The sequence below is a fragment of the Podarcis liolepis genome, assembly GCF_965112155.1.
Source record: "Podarcis liolepis genome assembly, chromosome: 7".
Lineage (NCBI taxonomy): Eukaryota > Metazoa > Chordata > Lepidosauria > Squamata > Lacertidae > Podarcis > Podarcis liolepis.
In genome coordinates, this window is record NC_139561.1 from 54,431,458 (window position 1) to 54,452,771 (window position 21,314).

At 47.2% G+C, this 21,314-nt stretch overlaps 2 protein-coding genes across 3 annotated transcripts in view; one reads left to right on the plus strand and one right to left on the minus strand.

Moving 5' to 3' along the window:
* The window catches only part of ATP6V0D1 (ATPase H+ transporting V0 subunit d1), a 29,313-nt gene extending 17,264 nt beyond the window's left edge, over window positions 1–12,049 (plus strand). The window contains exons 2-8 of the mRNA XM_083515111.1: window positions 107–278; window positions 5,729–5,907; window positions 6,282–6,361; window positions 7,792–7,869; window positions 8,420–8,596; window positions 9,469–9,546; window positions 10,644–12,049. Of these exons, the coding sequence (XP_083371237.1) occupies window positions 107–278; window positions 5,729–5,907; window positions 6,282–6,361; window positions 7,792–7,869; window positions 8,420–8,596; window positions 9,469–9,546; window positions 10,644–10,805 (926 nt within the window). The 3' untranslated portion in view covers window positions 10,806–12,049. The remainder of the gene's footprint in view (window positions 1–106; window positions 279–5,728; window positions 5,908–6,281; window positions 6,362–7,791; window positions 7,870–8,419; window positions 8,597–9,468; window positions 9,547–10,643) is intronic.
* An 899-nt stretch (window positions 12,050–12,948) lies between these two features.
* The window catches only part of HSD11B2 (hydroxysteroid 11-beta dehydrogenase 2), a 30,850-nt gene continuing 22,484 nt past the window's right edge, over window positions 12,949–21,314 (minus strand). For both annotated transcript variants that reach the window (XM_083515096.1, XM_083515095.1), the window contains exons 2-5: window positions 18,016–18,228; window positions 17,293–17,478; window positions 16,853–16,990; window positions 12,949–15,956 (exon numbers count right to left, since the gene is read on the minus strand). In XM_083515096.1, the coding sequence (XP_083371222.1) occupies window positions 15,595–15,956; window positions 16,853–16,990; window positions 17,293–17,478; window positions 18,016–18,228 (899 nt within the window). In that variant the 3' untranslated portion in view covers window positions 12,949–15,594. The remainder of the gene's footprint in view (window positions 15,957–16,852; window positions 16,991–17,292; window positions 17,479–18,015; window positions 18,229–21,314) is intronic.

Sequence of the window (21,314 nt, forward strand, 5' to 3'; positions counted from 1 at the left end):
GCGGCACCTTTCTAGAAAAACCTCTTCCGTCACCATTGGCTTTGCTTGGTCTGTTCTCTGTAGTGCTTCAGTCAGTCATGACACTTGCCTTCATTTCTCCCCCCAGATTTGAAGCTTCATCTCCAGAGCACAGACTATGGGAATTTCCTTGCAAACGAAGCCTCTCCCCTCACTGTGTCTGTCATTGATGACAAGCTGAAGGAGAAGATGGTGGTGGAGTTCCGCCACATGAGAAATCACGCCTATGAACCTTTGGCCAGCTTCCTGGACTTCATCACGTAAGAGCCAGCAGCGGGCACGTGCAATGGGGCAAAGTGTTGGTTCCTTTGAGAAGCTGTAGTGTCTGTCCCTACTTCTGTGTGACTTCTGTGGTCTCTCCTGCCAAGCAATCTGACCCGACCAGCTTGGCTTAAAAAATGTTTTATGAGCAGTGATCCTGGACAATGTAGTCCATGCTCTGGGAACTGAGGCTAGATTAATGCTGTGTACTCTAACTGGGGCTGCCTTTGAAGATGGCTCAACAGGTCCAGAACACAGCAACCAGATTAATGATTGGAGTTCTATTTGCAATTCACATCACCCCTCATTTAAAACAGCTGCCTTGATTGCTAGTTTATTCCTGGTCCAATTCAGAGTGCCCATGAGAGTATTTAAAGCCCTAAGCAACTAAGGCCCGTAATACCTGAAGGGCTGTCTTTTCCCCTCGTAGCCAATGAAGTTAATCCGAGGTGCAGTTATGGCTAATTGAAACTCTTGGTTGCTATGATTGGCAGATGATGCCTTCTGATAGTTCTCCTGATAGTTCTGGTGCCCTTGGAAGTTCAAGGAGTGGTGACCTCAATGGGGACCTTCTCTGTTTCAGTCCTTAAGCTGTGGAATCCCCCCCCCCCCGGTGTGTGGCACCTTCATTGCTTACCTTTCCTCATATGCTGAAGAAACACCTCCTTACCCTGGCCTTTGACACCTGACATGTTTCTTAGCATCCACCATATTTTTCTGATAGTGAATTATTTTAACTGATTTTAATACCATATTTTTGTATTGTTGTAACTGCCCCCGGACAGTGAAGGTCCGGTTAATAATAATAATAATGGAGCAACCCTTTAGCTTCACTTTAGATTTTGGTTTCCCCATTAAAGTAGGGAAGCTACTTCAAGGTAGAAGAGGGTCTTTCACAGCTGGTTTTCCTTCTGAGGGACTGACTGGATCATTGCTTTCTACTTGCTGTTCTGTGAGCCTGGTTAGCATATGTGATTAATATCTCACACCTTGTTGGGTTTCTTAATGAGCCATGATCCAAAAGAGATGTTTTGACCAATGACAGATGCCTGCGGAGGGAGGGAAAGGGGCCTATAGTGCATCCTCCATAGATGGAGGAGAAAGAAGCTCTTTCATCACCTAGGTGGCTTTGCGGAGGCAGCTTAGCTGCTGAAATATTGAAAAGGGTATTGAAGCACACCAAGAGCCACATGTAGCAGGATCAAAAGAGCCAGCTGGCAAGTGGCCCTGGTGGCTTTGTTTTCTAAGGAGTCCAGTCTGCCTGGGCAAATGCCCAGAAAGAGCTTGCTGAATTGGCCAAAGGCTCTTCAGGGTAGGCAGAGAGAAAGAAGATGATGGCTGGGTGAAATATACAACTTAGGCGGGGAAAGGGATAGAGAATTTGAGGGAACTTGCCTTTCTTCTGCTCCTCCTTGGATCTTGATTTTGGGAAATTCTTGTTCTGAGCTATTTGCTAACTGTGGTCTGTGGCCTACCAGTGAGGTTCACTTGCCGTTGGAGGTTTGTGGAATTAAAAGTAGAATACAGCAAAGTACAACATAAGAAGCAATAAAAATACAATTAAAAACCAGGCAGGCAGAAGAATCATTGCATAGTGTGCCAAGACCCACAGCAATTTTCAAGTGGTTCATGGTGGGGAAACATTTGGGAGCCACTGCTTTAAAAAGTTTTACAGGTGGATAGTTCAAGGCTCGAAATGTGAGAAGATCCAGTGTCTGCTCTTAAGGCTAGACCAAGAAAATACTAAAACCTGAGCCTGGTCTCAGCATCTCTGAAGAAAACTGGAGCTCATCTCTGCAGAAGCTTGGAAACATTGCCTGTTCTGTCTAGAAGTTTGGTCCTGATGCTCTCGCTCCTGCCTTGGGCGTGGCAAAGAAGCGAGATCCTTTCCTGGGCCTCTTGGTGTGAGTGATTGTGCACTCTGGCTTCAGAACACGGTCTGCTTGTTGGCTTCCGCTGCAGGATTTGGCTGAGTGCGCTGACTCTTGAGTGCTTCTGGTGCAGTCTTGATCCATCCAGTTTTTTAATTACCAGCAGGGATTATAAGAGCTTGCTCCTAGGAGATGGTGTCTTGTTTGGAATCCTTTTTTATGGTGGCTTTGCCTTGAAAGACCTAGTAAAACAAATGTCACTCAGATAAAAGTTTTTTTATGGCTTCCTGAGGAGATGGAGAACATGCAAGCCTCCCATGCTGAAGTAGTCTCCCCCCCCCCCCGTCTCTGTTGATCTTGACTAGAGAGAGGCCTGTGTGCCTCTGCCAAAGACCTTGGTCTGTCCTCTGGGTGGGGCTCTTTGGCCTAGCAGGGCATGTCATTTCAGGCGGTCAAACTTAATTTCTTCAAATTTCTTCAGTGAAAAACATGCTTTGCAGCTTGAGGAATTCCAATCTGGTATTTTTCTGATTGGACAACATTTAGCCTGGTAAGTCTACTTTTGATGAAGAAGCACATTAACTGCTTTTGGAAAACCAAAGTATTTTTATTTTGCCTTTAGGTAATGCTAAATAATAACAAATATTAATGATAACATTAATATGTAATATAACTGCAAGTACTTGGCAATCATTTTTTGATGATTTCTGTGCAATTGTATACACATTCTGCTTCCCAAACAAAACTAAATTATATTAATTTAGCCAAAATATATTTTGAACTCCCAAGTCATGTTACAACTTTTTAGCACCACTCACTTTTAGAATTTGAAAGTTGAAAAAGTCAACACACCCTATAAAATGGTCCAAGTTTACAGCATTGAGCAGCAGAGCATCTCCTGCACCGCTGTACCAGGTGACATCTCAGCCAGCGGTGTGGCATCTCTGTGCCTGCAAAAAGGCTGCTTTTGGGCACATGGTGCTCTGCCTGCCCCTCTTTGCTGCAGCAGACATTTCCAACCATGAGGACTTCACTGCTTAGAAATAAAAAGCAAGGGGAAAAGATTCTCATGGAGCCTAATAGATGGAGGGAAGATTCTGCCCTTCTGCTCCTCAGTCTCTCTTAAATAGGGGATCAGGGACTGCGTTTGGACTGCACCACTTCAGCTTGCAAGGGGGGTTCATTTTACTGAATTTCCATGCAAGGAATTCATTTTCCATAGGGAAGGACCATATCTATGAACAAGAGCGCTGAAGCTGGATCAGGCCAAAGGGTGGCTATCTAGTTCAGCCTCCTGCTCTCACAGTGGCCAGGCAGAAGTCCCAAGGGAAAGCCTGCAAGTAGGATGTGAGCACATCAGCAACACTTTCTCGCCTTGCAATAGGGCATAGCCACCTTGGCTAGTAACCATTCACAGAGGATGAGGCTCACCCAATTTTAAAGTTGTCCATGTTGGTGGCAAACACACCATATCTTGTGGGAAAAGATGCACGTCCTTTGGCTGGGTTGGCAATCCAAGAGTAACCTGCAAGCTGCTCCATGTTTTGCTCATGGTGCAAAGCTAGTCAGAGCCTCTCTATGGGGCTTTCTGTGTTGGCTGTGGCTGAGCCTTGCCATGCTCTCTTACCAGTGGAAGCACTGCTGGCTCCTGCCACCTGGGCAGCTGGCCATGTTGCACAACACTATGCAAAAGGGAACACCTCCCTGCAACTATTGGTTCTTCTCCTCAATGCAAACTGGCTGCCGGCCACCTCCCAGCACTCCCAAGCTCCTGGCAGTTTTGCTGAAAGGGTTGTTTGAGGCATGTTGCAAGGAAGGAGAAGGAATTAAGTGTACCTGCAGGATGGAAACCACTTCCTGAATCTGGCCAGGGTGTTTTGACTTGTGGGCTGGGACGATTTCCCAGCTTCCCTCTTATCATCCCTTGTTCTCAGTGATCCAAGGGGAAGGAGCAGCTGCCTCAGTTTGCTTTCCTTGCTGCCTTTGATCGTTCTGTGTTAGTCAGCTGACTCCACACCATCGTTCAGCAGCAGGCCTGCTCCGTTTGTGCTGGAGGCATTTGTAAGGTGATGAACTATGTGCTGCAGTGGCCCTGCTTTGAGAAACACTTTGATGTTCCTGTTTGGGCGTGTTCTGCTCTGTGTGCTGTAGGCAGGCCTCGCTGAGCTTTATTAGTGCCAGACCCGAGGACCACTTAAATCTACTTGAAGAGCTTCAGGCTTGTGTCCTAATGAATTGCGGCCTCTTTGTCTGATTTGCGTTTGTCAGAAGGTTTTAGTACACCACAAACCAAGCATGAGCTGGCAGAGCAACACAGCAGGAAGAAAGTGACAAAGGCTATTTACTACAAAAAAACTGTAAACAGATAAAAACATCGGCAGGATTATTGTAATAACCTGCAATTTTACAAGGTACAGTGGTACCTTGAGTTACAAATGCCTCAGGTTACAAAGGCTTCAGGTTATAAACTCCGCTAACCTTGAAGAGTTACCTCAAGTTGAGAACTTTGCCCCAGGATGAGAACAGAAATTGTGTGCTGGTGGCGCAGCAGCAGCAAGAGGCCCCATTAGCGAAAGCACGCCTCTAGTTAAGAACAGTTTCAGGTTAAGAACGGACCTCCAGAACAAATTAAGTTCGTAACTAGAGGTACCACTGTATATATTTAAAGTAGATGAATAAATGAACAAATTAAGATAATTTGGATATGCATAAAATATTAAAAATAAATTTAAGGAACCACAGAAAGTGGGGGAAGGGAGTCAAGTTTTGAAATGTTAAAATGACTGTAAAATTATTGAAATGTATAAAACTGAAAATCATTATATATATATAGCCTAGGAGTCCTAGAACCACTCTCCTCCATTCTCCTTCAGCCAGACACCAGCACCCCCACCAACCTGGATCACTTTCCCTCTTGGGTGCTGCCTTTTTAGAAGGAGAGCAACAAACTCGTGAAGGGTGACAAAGATGGAGAGGAAGTCCTATGAGGAAGAAAGGCTGGCAGATTCGTGTATGTTTAGCCCAGAGAAGACGTGGCACAACAGCCACCTTCAAATATTTTAGAGAGATGCCATATAGATGATAGAGTAGGTTTGACGTCTGCTGCTGCAGCAGCTGGGGCCAAACGGAACAGTGGCATGAAAGAGATTTTTGGCTAAACAGCTGTTTTGGCAGTGGGGGGGGGGGAGAGGCTGCCTGGGACAGAAGGGCACGGGCTCCGTTTCCTTAGAGGCTTTTTAGCAGAGCCTGGATGGCCACCAGTGAAGGGTTCTGATGAAGTAGGTGGCCTCTGAGGTTCCTTTCCAACTCTGATAATAGGATTTGCAATACCTGATTTCATTATTGGACCAATAGTGTATGTGAAATCGCTTGTAAACTGCTCTTGAATTTGCAGATGAAAAGGAATTAAACAGGTGCAGGCAGCCCCCTTTTGCAATACCCGTGTCTTCAGTCTGCTGTTTTGCCCCCCACCCCACCTCTAGCCATGAAGCCTCAGTGAAGTCTACTTCAGTGAAGGCAAAGAGTTCATATTCCCCACTTGGCTGGTCATAGCAGTTGTCTTTTTTACTTCCTTTCAGGTACAGCTACATGATTGACAACGTAATCCTCCTGATCACTGGGACACTGCATCAACGCTCCATTGCTGAGCTGGTGCCCAAATGCCACCCCCTGGGGAGTTTTGAGCAGATGGAGGCGGTGAACATTGCCCAAACCCCTGCCGAACTGTACAACGCCATTTTGGTTGACACACCCCTAGGTGAGGAAGAGTTTGCAGTTTCAGGGGCTTTGCTCTTCCGCAGGGGAATGTATTTAAAGGGAGACCCAAAATTATTGGGGGTTCTTGACATGAAGGGTTCCTGTAGTGGTGTTTTAACACACAATATGAGCCATTGCCTACAGTTTGGTAACTGCAGGAAATCCTTCTGGGCTCTTTGACTGACTGACTTGAAAGCTCAATGTGAAAATCACTGACTCCTTACCTTTGAGGGCCAGTGGAAGAGGAGGAGGATCTCCTCCTGATTTGCCTTGACCACACAGAACTTGAAACTCTGCTGGCCAGGGAGTCTGGGTGGGAGGTGGCTCTCCTTCCCTGGCCCTTCAGCTGGGCTCACCCTTCTCCCTTCCTTACAGCTGCCTTTTTCCAAGACTGCATATCTGAGCAGGACCTTGATGAAATGAACATTGAAATTATCCGGAACACACTTTATAAGGTAAGCACTCAAAGAGAGTGAAGTCAGTTGCTACTTTCCTCAAATAAGAACCTTGTAAATTGATGCTGATTGTCTGAGGCCATTAAATGCATTTTTGGAGTTTTCTTGCTTCAGATGCTTTCCATGCATGCAATAGAATATTGCTGTTTGGTTTTAATTCTATTATATCTAAGGTTATTGACAATTATATTCAGGGGATGACGACTTTGGTTTTAATTCTATGTGTTTTTGCCATGAGATTTTCAGATGAAGGGCAAACTATGAGCATGGTAATTAATAAATAAATGCCAGGCCGATTGGCTGTTGCTGCTGAGCCAAGAGCCACTTGCAGCTTCCCTTGCTGACAGAAAGGGCCATTTGTCCCACCCAAGGCCCCTCCCTCTCAGTGCTTCCTTCTGCCTAGCAGGACTTGGTGGGGGTGGTGGGGGTCTCCAAGCCCCCCAAGTTAATGAGTCACTGAGCTTTGGTGCATGCCAAGCTGTTTCTGAATTAGTGATTATCCTTCCTGTAGGATTTTAGTACAGCATTGTCACTGCTCTGACACAGTCACTAACACGGTTGGCTGGAGCCAGGTGGGGTGGAGGGGAATGGTTGGCACCTAACCTCAGGGCGTGTCCCTGCTGGGCTGTGAGCAGCCTGCCTGCCACAGCTCTTCCAGCTGGCACCGGCTGGTTTGAGGTGGATCAGTCTGCTCCGCAGTCAGAAGATTTGTTCTTGGTGTGTAAATGTTGCGGGGGGGGGGGCAGTGATGCTGCTGTGGTTGCGTGACTATCGCTCCATCTCACATGCCTGGCAACAGAGGGTGCCTGGATTGCAGCTGCCCTCCTAGATCCCACTGGTCCTAACTAGCTACAGGTAGATCCATGTCTGCAGGGGGAGAGCCAAGGATTACATGAGACACCCAGAGTGTTAAAGGGCAGGTGAGGAAAAGGATGTTTGCAGAGAGCTGCTATCCAAGCAAGCAAAGGGGCTGTGTGGACTGCTGGGCTCCTGCTTGGGGCCTTACAGACAGCAGAGAGTCCTGGCTGTCATGCATTGACACAAGGATGGGCAGTGAATCCCCCCAAGAGGCTGTCTGAGGTTCGCACAACAACAACAAAGGTAGCAAGTAAGGGAGGCACTGGGGTAACTTAAGTTAGGCAGCAGCTGCTGAGGTTTTTCCATTTTGTCTCTGCACTGGATGAACTCTTGGGTTGGGTGGAAGATGCTCTGGATTCCTGTCCCTACAGCATTTCTTCTTCAAAAACACTGATGAAACAGCAGGGGTAGGACAGAGGCCAAGGAGCTGTCCCTCTCCTTGGTTGCACCTTCACCATTTGGTACCTCCTGTGTGCAGAGCAGCCCTTGTTCCTTCTTGTTGACATGACTGTGTTCTTCTTGGGCTCTGACAGGCTCACTGACTCTTCTTGTGTCGTTTTGGTTCCCCCCAGGCTTACCTTGAGTCCTTCTACAAGTTCTGCAAAATCCTGGGCGGCACAACAGCTGATGCCATGTGCCCCATCTTGGAGGTAGGAGCCAGCTGGAAGCCCCCTTGCCTGGTTTTGTGTGGGGCCAGCCAGACACTCCCGCTGCCCCTGGAGTGAGCATTGCCTGTCTCTCCTGCCTTCTGCCACAGCCCAGCCAAGAATTCCCACTTCAGTGCTTTCAAAAGGCTGTGCTGTCCCCTTTTGGGAGGGGTCTGTCAAAGTTGCAACTGAAGCCTTTTCTGGAAGCTGCCAGGGCTCTTAATGTGGCCACAGCAGGGATATATTTGAGTTGAACTCTTCCTCCTCTCACCATCCCTTGCTTCTTTCCTTCAAATAAATGGCTGCCGCCCCCCTTTAGGATACAGTAGAAACTTTTAAAGAACCTGGTCAGATCACACTCTTACGTTTTCCTTGAATAGAAACTGGCCCCTTGTTTCCTGCAGACAAAATGTTGGTAGGAGGGGATGCAGCCTTGCTGGGAGCCCTGGAGGTCTTGCTGGCCTCTGCCGCCCGCTTTGGGGGGGGCAGTGGTGGTGCTGGGCTCCTGCCGCCCTTTCTAACACTGCTAACCTGCCCATCTCTTTCCTTGCAGTTTGAAGCTGACCGAAGAGCCTTCATCATCACCATCAACTCCTTTGGCACAGAGCTGTCCAAGGAGGATCGCGCAAAGCTCTTCCCCCACTGTGGAAAGCTCTATCCAGAGGGCCTGGCTCAGCTGGCCAGGGCAGATGACTACGAGCAAGTCAAGGCAGTGGCTGACTACTACCCTGTAAGCTTCCTGCCTCTGAGCTGGGCCCAGGGCAGGGGAGGAGGAGGGCAATGTACAGTGCAGTATTTGGGGGTGGGCGGGCATGTTTAGTTTCTGGGGCAATCACGTGGTTGTTCAGTCCTCACCCATAGGCAAAGGGTACCTAGCTGTCAGCAGCAGGCTGTGGCTTCAGTGATCAGGCTATTAACCCAGAATGTTTCGGAGCTTTGAAAATGGGGATAAATCTCCCTCCTTGTGTCACTCTCCACATTTTTGTCACACTCCTCCTTCCTTGTATCCCATGAAAGGGTAGACCAGAGCAGCTTATAGCATGACCTTCCCAGGGGCTGCTCTCTGCCAGGGGTGGGGGGTCTGAAAAGTCCACTTTCTTTTGTCATTAGTACTGCACTTTCCTAGCTTTCAAGCTGCACTATTGTGTCTCTGGGGAATTCGCATCCAACACCCGCCCCCCCCCCCCAGCAAGCCTAGTGCTTTAACCTTCACTACTGATGGAGGAGCAACACCTCCCCCCATCAAAGCTCCATATTTGTGTCAACTTCTAATGAACTTGACCTTCAAAACTTGCTATTTTTTCAAATGCTTTTCAGTGTGTGTTCCTCCCTCCCTCCCTCTCTATCCCTCCCTCTCTCTTTAGCTGCAGGGCTCTTCTTTCCCTTTTCCTGCAGCCGCTTCATGCATGGTGGTGTTGCTGCCTTGCTACTTCTTGTGCTTTTTAAAGTCACACACCCCACCCCAGGATCCACCTTCCCTTCAACTTTCTTCTCTCCCCAGTAGGGAGCAGTGATGGCATTCTGAGCTTGTTTCATTTCATGCTTGTCGAAAGGCTGATCCCCTTGCTTGACTCGTCTTGTAACGGCTTTTCTCCCCCACAGGAATATAAGCTGCTGTTTGAAGGAGCTGGTAGCAACCCAGGGGACAAGACTCTCGAGGACCGATTCTTTGAGCATGAGGTGAGCAGGCTTCCCTTGCTTATCAGGTGCCTTGATTGCCCTACAAGCTTGACTAGCCCCGTGAACATGGTGGGCAGGGCGTTTGGAGACTCTCTGCCCTGATGATTCACTTCCCCAGCGTGAGGCCAGCAAAGAGTCTCTCTTGAAAGCTTCCCCAACACATCCATTGTTGCATTTATTTCTGCCTTGTATGCATTTGTCCCAAGCCAGCCAGCTACTTTGCAGCTGCTAGCGCTGTCCTTGGCAGCCAAGAGGAAGCTGACAGCAGGGAGCACCTCTCCCCCCACCCCAACTGAGTCAGAGTGTGGAAGGAAACAGCCGCTACCAATACCAACCAGGGCTAGGCCACTCTGAGATTGCTGGGCCTGGTCCCTGCCTTATCTGAATGCCCCAGGTCTGGTGGGTAAGGCACCGTTATGCCAAGGAGGCATTTATTCTGTCTTGACTTGCCGAGATCAGACAAGCATGAATGGCCGTGGGGCTGACAAGGAGCCCCAAGGAGCCCAAGAAGCCTGAGCACTCTGTGGAGGAGCCACAGCCCTCTGGCTTTGCTGCGCACCTCCTCTGGTCCTCATCCACTGAGAGCTTTTCAGGTCAAAACCAGCCCTTGAAATTGTGCCTGGGAACCAGCATAGCTGGCAAAGATGATGCATCTCCCAGTCCCAGGATCATAATTTTGCTGCCCTACTTTCACCAACTGCAGTTTCCCAAGTGTCCTTCAAAGCAGCCCCAAGCACTGAGGGTTGTACTAACCTGGGCAAGGCATGAACCAGCATGCAGCACAGATGACAGTGGCCAAGCACTCATATGTCTGGGAGAGGCTTCTGTTAGCCCATCAGACTAAGCTGGTGTGAATGTGTCCAGGGGTGTTTTGTACTGTGTATTCTTCTCACCAGCTAATTTCCCCTTGCAGAGACACAGAGCAGGTTCCTGGGGCCAGCTTGGGTCCTGTCTGTGGGCCCCTTTCTCCACACGCAAGCCAGAGGGGAGAGTGGTGTGACTTTCCTCCTAGCTGGCTGGGTGTCGCTGTGAAATGCTTGCACGGAAAGAGCGGCTGGCAGGACTGTGTTTGCTCACCTGGTATCTGCTCTCAATAGGTGAAGCTGAACAAGCTGGCTTTCCTGAACCAGTTCCACTTCGGTGTCTTCTATGCTTTTGTGAAGCTGAAGGAGCAAGAGTGCCGCAACATCGTCTGGATTGCGGAGTGCATCGCCCAGCGCCACCGGGCAAAGATAGACAATTACATCCCCATCTTCTAAACCCTTCTCTCCTGCCCGGCCAAGTCCACAGGTTCCTTGCCTCCCTTTCCCCAAGTTCCAGACCTGGATGTAGCTTTCCGAGGGACCACCGGGAGGAGCCTTTCGGGTCTTGCTGGGCCGTGGGGGGCCCTGCCTCCTTCCTCATTAACGTGTCACTGTATGTGCTTTGTGTAGATCAGACTAGATCATTCAGTATTACTAGAAGTTTACTGTCCTCCACAGGAGGGATTCTGGGTGTTTCTGAGGGTCAGCAGGAACGCTGTGCCCTCATGCAACACTTTGGTCGGCCAGCACAATGTCATGCGAGCAGTGAAGAGATGTGTTTGTGTTGTGTCGACTGTGAGCATCTGCTTGTCTTTGCGCAACTTGAGGCTTCGTTGTACTGCATCCTTCAGCCGACTCTACTCTCCTGGCTCTTCTCTCTGAAAGTCTTGGGAAGTCCAGCTCTGCAAAGGGCACAGGGCTGGGGGAGCCCTTGGAGCTCTGCCATTACAGCAGCTCTTGATAGGAAGCCACAACCACTCAGTGGGTTTAAAGCATGTTTGTGGAACTTCCGCTTCCGGGACAGTCCCCTGGATTTGGCACAGCCTCCTTCCCTGCGGTGCTGGCTTTGGAGCATCCTGCCCACTTACTAGGCAAAGCAACGAGATCTGTGGCTGCACATGCCTCTCTGCGAGTGGCAGAGCAGTTTGCTTGGCCAGCCAGTTGCCTGGAGGTGTTTTGCAAGCAAGGCTCCTCCCCACCCGCACTTGGAAGAATGACCAGGACCCCTAAAGAGCAGCTACCATTTGGCCTCAGCTGGGAGCTCCCCTAGCCCAGGTTCTGTGGTGGGTCTTCCCCTGCCCCTCTTCAGGGTATGGGCCTTTTGCTGTGAGTTGCACTGGTCTCAGGTCTCAGCCCTTTCACTGCAGAAAAGCTGCCCTTCCTTCACCTAGCCTGCCAGCCCCCGGCCCTTCCAATGCAGCCAACAGGCTCCAGCTTCTTTGTTTGCAAGCACTTTGGGAAGGTGTTCCTGGGCTGTGCCTCTTTTCATGGGGGGCTGTCTCTCAGTTCCTTTGTATGTGCAAAGTAAGTGGCTGCTGGGTGGGGAGGCTTTTCTCTGCCGGTGTGGATGGAAAGAGGCTGTCTCAATTCTCCTTCCAAATGAGTCACCTTGGCTCCATGGTATATGACCCCTCAAGAGTTTCGCTTGCTGTTCATTACCTTTCTGTTAAACTGTGACAATAAATTATTTCCCCAAATGATTGCAGCGCTCCGCTGGTTTGTCTTGGCCCTCTGAGAAGCAGCCCCTTCCCGGACAGGGTCTGAGATGCTTGGCAATTTCTAGCAGGGAGATGTGGTTGTGCTCCCTGCCCCAGGACTTTTCAGATGGATCAGAAGCCTCGAAACATCCACAGAATTGCTGTGAGGAGCAGAGGTCAGACACATGGAAACATGCTGCAAAATCCCCCACAATGCGCAGGGGTTCTTTGGTGGGTCGGGGGACAGGAGAATAGAACCTCTGCCAGCGGGAAGCAAGGCAGCTGCTGCTTTACACCTCATGAGGGCCAGCTGACTTTACTTTCTGCCTGCCTCCCACCATACAAATGCAGAATACAAGTGATGTGTTCTGTGGTGTCTCCACATTAAAGTGAGGCTGAGGAAGCAGCAGCCCTCCAGGTCTTGGGACTGCAAGTGGCATTACCCAAGTCTTCATCACTGGCTAAGGCTGAAGGGAGTGCCAGGACATGCAGAAAGGCTGGGTGGATGCTTCCTGCTGCCCTGTGTGTGTTAAGAAGCTGCTTGTTTTGTTACATCTTTATTTATCTCTTCCTGTGCCTTCCTCGTAGGAGATCCAGACAAGTTTCATAGCATTTGTGTGAAGGATAGGCTGAGTGTGACTAGGGGGTAGGGAACCCCGGGGTGGTGGTGGATCTGGCTTGGCCACTTGGCTCCAGCCTGCACGAGGCCCCTACTACTCTGCAGCCCCAGGACCTATGTCAGGATGCCAGCAGCAGGTCCCCCCTGAGCTGAGACAGGGGTTTCTGCACACTGTCTGGATGTGCACTGCCTGCCTCTGCCACCATCTGGAACGAAGCACTTTCTCTGACATGACCCGACTCACTGAGTTTCCCCCAGGACATCAAGATACACAACCAAAGTATGAAGTAACCATTTTAATTTATTTCCAAGTGACAATCGTGACCTTGTTCTTCGTGACAAGATTTGTAGGCCATCTGCCTGGGAGTCCCTGCCCTCTTCTGGAGGCAAGGAGAGGCCCCCTTTGGGGAGGCCTTTTTTGGCTCAGTTCCTGCATGGCGATGAGGCTTGGAGGACAGAAGAACAGCAGGTTTGCTGCAGCAGCAAAAAAAAGAAAACACCCAGCATCCTTGAGGTCAGCCGCAGGAATGAGAGGTACTAACAAGATCCACACAAGCAGCGTTCTATAATGTGTTGCGTTCATTTGCACAAATACGCAACATGTTTGTGAAATTGGGTGATTCCCCCTCTTGTCCCCAAACGCTTAAGGTTGATGTTCCAAATGAGCAGACACCAGTGACTACTGATGAATACTTGGATGCTGCTGCAAGCAGTTCCAGCCACAGGCCCCTTCAGCCTTCTCACATGGCCCCCAGCTGAGCAGAGGCTCCAAGCCCCTTCAGTTGAACACATGTAGAGAAGCCCCTTTGTACATACATGCTGTTCTACATACTTTGAACCCTTACCAGGCTACAAATTACACCATTTAATCTCCCATTATCTCAAGGGTCCAAATAAGCAGTTATTTTCATCCTTCATAGGTCTTACCTTCACCTTCGATCTGGCTATGGTGCAATTTGGCTACAGCTAATATTAGCAAAATATTTCTTTGGCTCATATACAGCTATTATTACACTGTAATATTACAACAAAAGTAAGGGCTGGCCATTATGGGATCTTGACACAAGTAAGGTGGCAATCCTAGTCATGTCTACTCAGAAGTAAGGCCTATTGAATTCAGTGGGGCTTACTCTCAGGTAAATGGGGTTCGGCCTGAACCCTTATACAGACACAGTAAAACAGGGTTTCAAGTTGGCCCAATTTTTATTTTTATGTAAGCAACATTGCTGCAGGCATGCCACCTCTTTTTTCCTCCCTGTGTTGGTGGAATGAAAGGTGTTCATCTTGCTCTAGACCAAACAACCTTGAATTATTCTCCTTAAACAAGCTGTGCTTTAATGTTGCTTATATTTGGTTCTTTTTTAGGATGGAGCAGTTAGGCATTAATTGTTCACCTTTAAGATTAGTTTTTGGTCCCAGATCCCAGAAATATAAATGGCCCAATCCATAGAGGTATTGACAAAAGTTCTTGGAAATGAGAACTAGCAGCTGTTAAAATATAAGTTACTAGGACAAATTGTCAGCTCCTAAAATTCTTTGGTTGCAAAGGAGGTCAGCTGGTGGGCTTTCTAAGTGCCTGGAAGTTGCCCTCTGTAGAGACTTATTAGCCCTACTATTCTGTAGGGCTAAAATTCTGTAGAGTAAAATCAGACTTGGAAATCTTGGGATACAGTCGTACCTTGGTTGACAAACACCCTGCGACTTGAACGTTTTGGCTCCCAAACACCGCAAACCCAGAAGTGAATGTTCTGGTTTGTGAACGTTCTTTGGAACCCGAATGTCCAACACAGCTTCCAATTGGCTGCAGGAGCTTCCTTCAGCCAATCGGAAGCCACACCTTGGTTTTCAAACATTTTGGAATTCAAATGGACTTCTGGAATGGACTCCATTTGACTTCCGAGGTACCATTCTGTGTGTGTGTGTGTGTGTGTGTGTGTGTATGTATGTGAACTGATCTGCTTTACACCTGAGACTGTGGAGCAGAATAAATGAAATCAATGAAAACTGGGGTAGGGTGGGGTTTTTTTGGATGCAGGCAATCTAAAATTACAACTCATTATTTTTTGCCCATTATATGTGGATCCAAGGGAGTAAAAGCTTGTTAACATATGCTGCCTCAGTATTTGGATAAAACACAAGCTATTAATTTTGGATAAAATTAAGCTATTAATTGATAATCAGTTTTGTATTATTTACTCTGTGGCTACTGTTTCCAGAGCTGCTAAGAAACTAGGTGTGCATTTTTTAAATATCAAAAAATACTTTATTGATTGAACTGAGTGATTGAAATAGGTACCAATTATGGCTCATATAGATTCTTAATTATAATACTTTGATTTTGATCATGATTGCTGTGGTGACTATTGTTAATGAATATTACCATGCTTGTGCCGAGGGTGGGGTGGGGGTGCTACATACAGACTGAGAAGCTGGAAAGGCCTTTGGCTATTTGCAGTGGAGAAGACACAGTACAGTGAGGAGACATGGCATTGGCTCAGCTGAAGTTTACAGAGAGGTATATCACAAAGCTGAGGTATGGTGAAGCCCTTTCACTATCAGTTAGCAGCAGCAGCAGCAGCCATCTCCTTTGGCACAAAGAGGGAGAGAAAAGCCAGCCAGGAATTGGGGGGGAGGGGTTCACTTGCCACTGGTAACTCCTCCCTTCCCCAAATGCAACAATCATTGGTCTCAGTACGGCTTTTCCAGCACTCTGTTCATTGAAGTGAATGGGTCCCTATCCCACCATCTTCCTATAATTTTAATGCTCACTTAGGAAAAAGACATTACTGGCTGGGTAGCAGCAATGGCCGCAGCTTGTCCTCTCCCTGCACTGACACAAATGAGCTGGTGCATTTTCAGTAGAAACACCTTAAGCAGCTACTCTGGGCCCTGAAGTCTTTCCCAGGTGCTTTTTTTGCCAAGCTGCCCTTCACTGTTTCCGGGGGCTGTTGCAAGGCTTTGGCTGGCGCCCTCTGGGCAACTTTGGGTTGATGAAGAAGGCTTTGAGGAAGAGGTTGCGGACGGTGTGGGGCAGGTAGTGGTGGATGAAGTACATGGGGCCCAGGCCTCTGCCCGGGTAGTATTTCACCAGAGGCCTGGTAGACAGGAGGCCGTCCACGATGCTCTCCACGACTGAGCTGAGGTCCTCCACAGCAAACTTCATGGAAGCAAGAAACTGCCTGTTGATGTCTTCCAGGTATTCTTCTCCATAGGCTTCCAGGAGTTCAGGGGATAGAGCTGCCAGCAGCTGAGCCTTCCTTTCTTTCCAATAAGCATGATTACAAGAACCATCTGCAAAGAATAGACAGGTGGGGGGGGGGGAGTAAGAGATTTCTTAGAACCTATTTTGTAGGTGGTGAGGAGGCCATGCTGGGTGTAGCCCATGTAGCAGTGTTTGGAATAATTTCCAAAGCCACAGCATGAGCCAAGCAACAAGACAGCATTTCCTCATGTTTCCTTGCTCCTCCCATTTGGATCTTGTGAATGAAATGAATAATAGCAGTTAAATTGAGCCAGTTGGAGCAGTTGATGGGACACAACAAGCAGGAATCACGCATTGAGAGGAGAGAGAGAGATAGCCCCAAGTGATGCCCAGGAGGGCCCTCTCCAAGTTACAGCAACAAGGCAGATGGGACATTTATTTGTTCTTTTACTTTTATTTTAGTTTGCTTATAGACTATTTACTATTATATTAAGTATCTCAAAGTGGTTGTCAGTAAGGGCTTCAGAGAGAGGGGTCAAAGCCAATCCTCCAAGTGCAAATGTATCTGTAAGAGAATGAACTGGCAGCTCCTTGTGGTGTGCAAAATTCCCACTGATGGATCCTGCACTCTGGCACCAAACGCGGTACCTCTTCCACCACACTCATGAAGGTGCCGGAGGAGCTGCCTCTCCTGGCTCTGTCTTCCTGTTTCCCTTCCCTAAAGACTCCTTTGGTTCTTTCCCTGGATTTGGTAGCTCTGGGGAAGAAATCTTAGCTGGGTGTATTCTAGAAGCCTCACTGCACACATAAAGAGTAAGGGAAGCCCCACACCCAGGCTGTGCTACGCCTGGACCCCCCCCCCCAATAATTTCAGTTTCCTTGGAACCTGCAAAACAGAGCAAGTCCTCAGCAGCGGACAAGGAAAAGACACATTATCCCACCCACCCACCCTGTGCACTGCCAGCGGTCCCAGTCATTCTCTTACCCGTTTTGAAATACCCTGGGAGGATGACGCTCACTTGGATCCCCCAGGGTGCAAGTTCATACTGCAGAGTGTCCATGACCAGGCTGAGAGCAGCTTTGGATGCCCCGTAGCCAGATAAACAGGGGAACGGCATGTTACCTGCAGGCGGAGAGGAGGGAGGGGTTACTCTCTACCCCCATCTTGACTGCAGGAGGGTCAAATAGTAGGGAAGGGCTGTAGGTCACTGGTAGAGCACCTGCTTTGCACTCAGAATGTCCCAAGTTCAATCCCCAGCGGTGGAATCTTCCAGTCAGTATACAGGCAGCCCTGAGCTCAATGGACCAATGGGCCTGACTTCCTAGGGAAGGCAGCTTCCTAGGGCAGCCCAACTCCCAAAGGCACACCCCCTCTTTCCCATTGGCGAAACCAGATCCCATGGAAGGTTTTCTCCTTCCCTTTACCTGCTGGACTGCTGATGGTGATGATCCTTCCTTGTGAGGAGCGCAGCAAAGGCAGCAGCCCCTGGGTCAGCTCCAAAGTGCCAAAGAAGTTCACCTCCATGCAGCTGCGGAAGTCGTGGAGAGGCGTCAGCTCCGCATCCGCAAGGGTGGTGTTGATGCCGGCATTGTTCACCAGGCCCCAGAGCCCTGCATGCCAAGAAGGAAACTGGTTTGCTGATGTATGTAATTGTTTTACTTTCCATTTTTACAGTTCTGCTGCATGGTTTTATATTGTTGTAAACCACTGTGACCTATTTTTATGATACAGTGGTATATATAAAAATAAATTAGCAAATGGCTGCTTTTCCCCATGTGTGTGGACAAACAAAGACATTTTGCTGCTGCTGGATTAATCAAAAACCCACCATCCGACATCTTTTCTCAAAATGTTTTTGCACCTGCAAAAACATATAGGTAAATACCCTATATAACTGTACCCTAGAACTGCTGGTGTGGAGATTGTTTGTTTGATTGTTACATTTTAATAAGAGACAGCCTACAAACTGAAGATTTTTTCAGAAATTCACTCAACTATCTAATCTGATTCTGAGATTTATGCTTACCCCCCGCTTTCATGTTCCAGCCTTGAAACCCAGAATGTTTTGTTTCTAATCCCAAAGGTGAGACTCTGAGAATCCTACACCTACCTTGCTTCTGTTCTGATTGCCAACACTCTCAAGTTACCTGTCCTCGCTGTCTGAGCCTTGATGAACTGCAAGACTCTCTGGATGTCCTCAGCTTTGGTCAGGTCCATTTCCAGCAGGGTCAGGCGCGACGAGCAGCTCTGCCGAAGCTCCTCTGCGCCAGGACTCTTCAGATCCAGGACACTAGCATAGACGGTCAGTCCCAAGGTGTCTAAGTGATGAGCAGCCACCTTTCCAAAGCCAGTGTCACATCCTGGAAAATGACAAAAGAAAGAATGGGCAAGGGTGGACAACGGACCACCTCCTAGCCTCAGTTCTCCAGTGGCTACATGTATATAATAAAGATGATCTACCTCCAAGCATTGTTATGACAAGAAGATTAAATAGGCACAATCCAGACACACTTCTGCACTGTTTTTTTACTACTACCATCAGTATTACTATTACTAATATTTTTGGAGTGGTTGGCGCTGTGATCTAAACCACTGAGCCTCTTGGGCTTGCCGATCGGAAGGTCAGCAATTCGAGTCTGCACGATGGAGTGAGCTCCTGTTGCTCTGTCCCACCTAGCAGTTCAAAAGCATACCAGTGCAAGGAAGTACCGGTGCGGCGGGAAGGTAAACAGTGTTTCTATGTGCTCTGGCTTCCGTCATGGTGTTCCATTGCACCAGAAGCATTTAGTCATGCTGGCCACATGACCCAGAAAGCTGTTTGTGGACAAACCCCAGCTCCCTTGGCCTGAAAAGCGAGATGAGCACCACAAACCCATACTTGCCTTTGACTGGACCTAACCGTCCAGAGGTCCTTTACCTTTTTACCTAATAATAATAATAATAATTAACTAATTGCTGCTGCTTGTTTTTATGTTGCCTTTCTGTTCCTAAGCCATAGGGTGAACAGCATGGAAAACTCACTGACATTCCAAAAAATCACCATTACCAAGGAAAGGTCATGCAGTGGATGGAAAACTGGAGGCAAACAAAGATTCCCAAAATTAGCACTGCGGTTCATACTGGGTCAATTCTGCTGAACTATCAGGGGAGAATAAACTGAGTGACGCTAAAAGACATGAAATGGACTCGTCTCCTGTCAATGAATAATGAAATCTGCAAACACAGAAAGTGCTTACAGTAGACTGGCAGCCACTTTGTAGCCCCTGGAGGATCGGGTCAGAGCTGCTTTATCCCAATTAGCAGATATTGCCAAGATGGCTAATGTTGCCATGAACTAAGTGTTTAAAGGTGGTGGTGAGGGATGCTGGGCTCTGGTTGGCGGAGCAGGAAAACTCGTTATCAAAGTAAAATGCCTCCCGAGACAGATTCCAAGGAAAGAGGGAGGGACAAATCTGCCCTTGTTACTGACAGGCTGGATTAATGGGTGTACCTGAGTCACAGCCCCACTCAGCAGAGCTTTCACAGCACATTGGTGCATACTTTGAGGGCTTTTGCACTAAAGGGAAGACCTCCAAGGCTCTTTGTAATTTGAGGGAGTTCAAATGTAAAGATGATGGAGGTGCATCAGGATCTTTGCCCTGAGATGCTTGGAAAGGCACAACTAAATTTTTATATATATATATATATATATATATATATATATATATATATATATATATATATATATTACTTTTCCAACAATTTAAACACAAAAAAGACAATACAATACAATACAATACAAAGACACTACATAACACTGACACATTAAACTAACAAAACAAAACAAAAACCACATGACCCAGAAAGCTGTTTGTGGACAAACCCCAGCTCCCTTGGCCTGAAAAGCGAGATGAGCACCACAACCCCATACTTGCCTTTGACTGGACCTAACCGTCCAGAGGTCCTTTACCTTTTTACCTAATAATAATAATAATAATAAATTAATTGCTGCTGCTTGTTTTTATGTTGCCTTTCTGTTCCTAAGCCATAGGGTGAACAGCATGGAAAACTCACTGACATTCCAAAAAATCACCATTACACTAACACATTAAACTAACAAAACAAAACAAAAACCGTTTAAAACACATCAAACAATTTCAATACCTTATCTTTCATTCACTTATTTCAACGACCTCCTCACACCTCCCTTTTTGTATTCCACTTCTGTTAATTGTTTCAGCAATTCCTTTCCATCTTCCTCTGTTTTCTATCCTATAATTATCTTGACACATTCTAACCTTATTTTTTCCTTTAATACTCTAATAATCTATTTATACTTAGTTCCTTATAACATTAATTTTACAGTATTTCTGTAAATAGTCTTTAAACTTTTCCCAGTCTTCTTCCACCAACTCTTCTCCCTGGTCTCGGATTCTGCCAGTCATTTCCGCCAGTTCCATATAGTCCATCAACTTCATCTGCCATTCTTCCCGGGTGGGTAAATCTTGTGTCTTCCAATACTTCGCAGTAAGTATTCTTGCTGCTGTTGTTGCATACATTAAAAAAGTTCTATCCTTCTTTGGCACCATTTGGCCGACCATGCCCAGGAGAAAGGCCTCTGGTTTCTTCAGGAAGGTATATTTAAATATCTTTTTCATTTCGTTATAAATTATCTCCCAGAATGTCTTAATCCTTGGGCATGTCCACCAAAGGTGAAAGAATGTACCCTCAGTCTCATTACATTTCCAACATTTATTGTCGGGCAAATGGTAAATTTTTGCAAGCTTGACTGGTGTCATGTACCACCTATAAATCATTTTCATTAAATTTTCTCTTAAGGCATTACATGCCGTGAATTTCATACCTGTGGTCCATAACTTTTCCCAGTCAGCCATCATTATGTTATGTCCAACATCTTGTGCCCATTTAATCATAGCTGATTTCTCCATTTCATCCTGAGTGTTTCATTTCAACAGCAAGTTATACATTCTTGACAAATTCTTGATTTTTGGATCTAGCAATTCTGTTTCCAATTTTGATTTTTCCACCTGGAAACCAACTTTTTTGTCCAAATTGTATGCCTTCATTATTTGGTAATAATGGAGCCAATCTCGCACTTTGTTTTTCAATTTTTCAAAGCTCTGCAATTTTATTCTGTCTCCATCTTGTTCCAGAATTTCCCAATATTTCGGCCATTTGGCCTCCATATTGAGCTTTTTCTGTGCCTTCGCTTCCATTGGTGACAACCATCTTGGGGCTTTCTTTTCTAACAAATCCTTATATCTTATCCAAACATTAAACAATGCTTTTCTAACAATATGATTTTTAAACACTTTATGTGCTTTTACCTTATCGTACCACAAATATGCATGCCAGCCAAATGCATTGTTGAAACCTTCTAAATCCAACACGTCAGTGTTTTCAAGAAGCAGCCATTCTCTCAGCCAGCAAAAAGCAGCTGATTCAT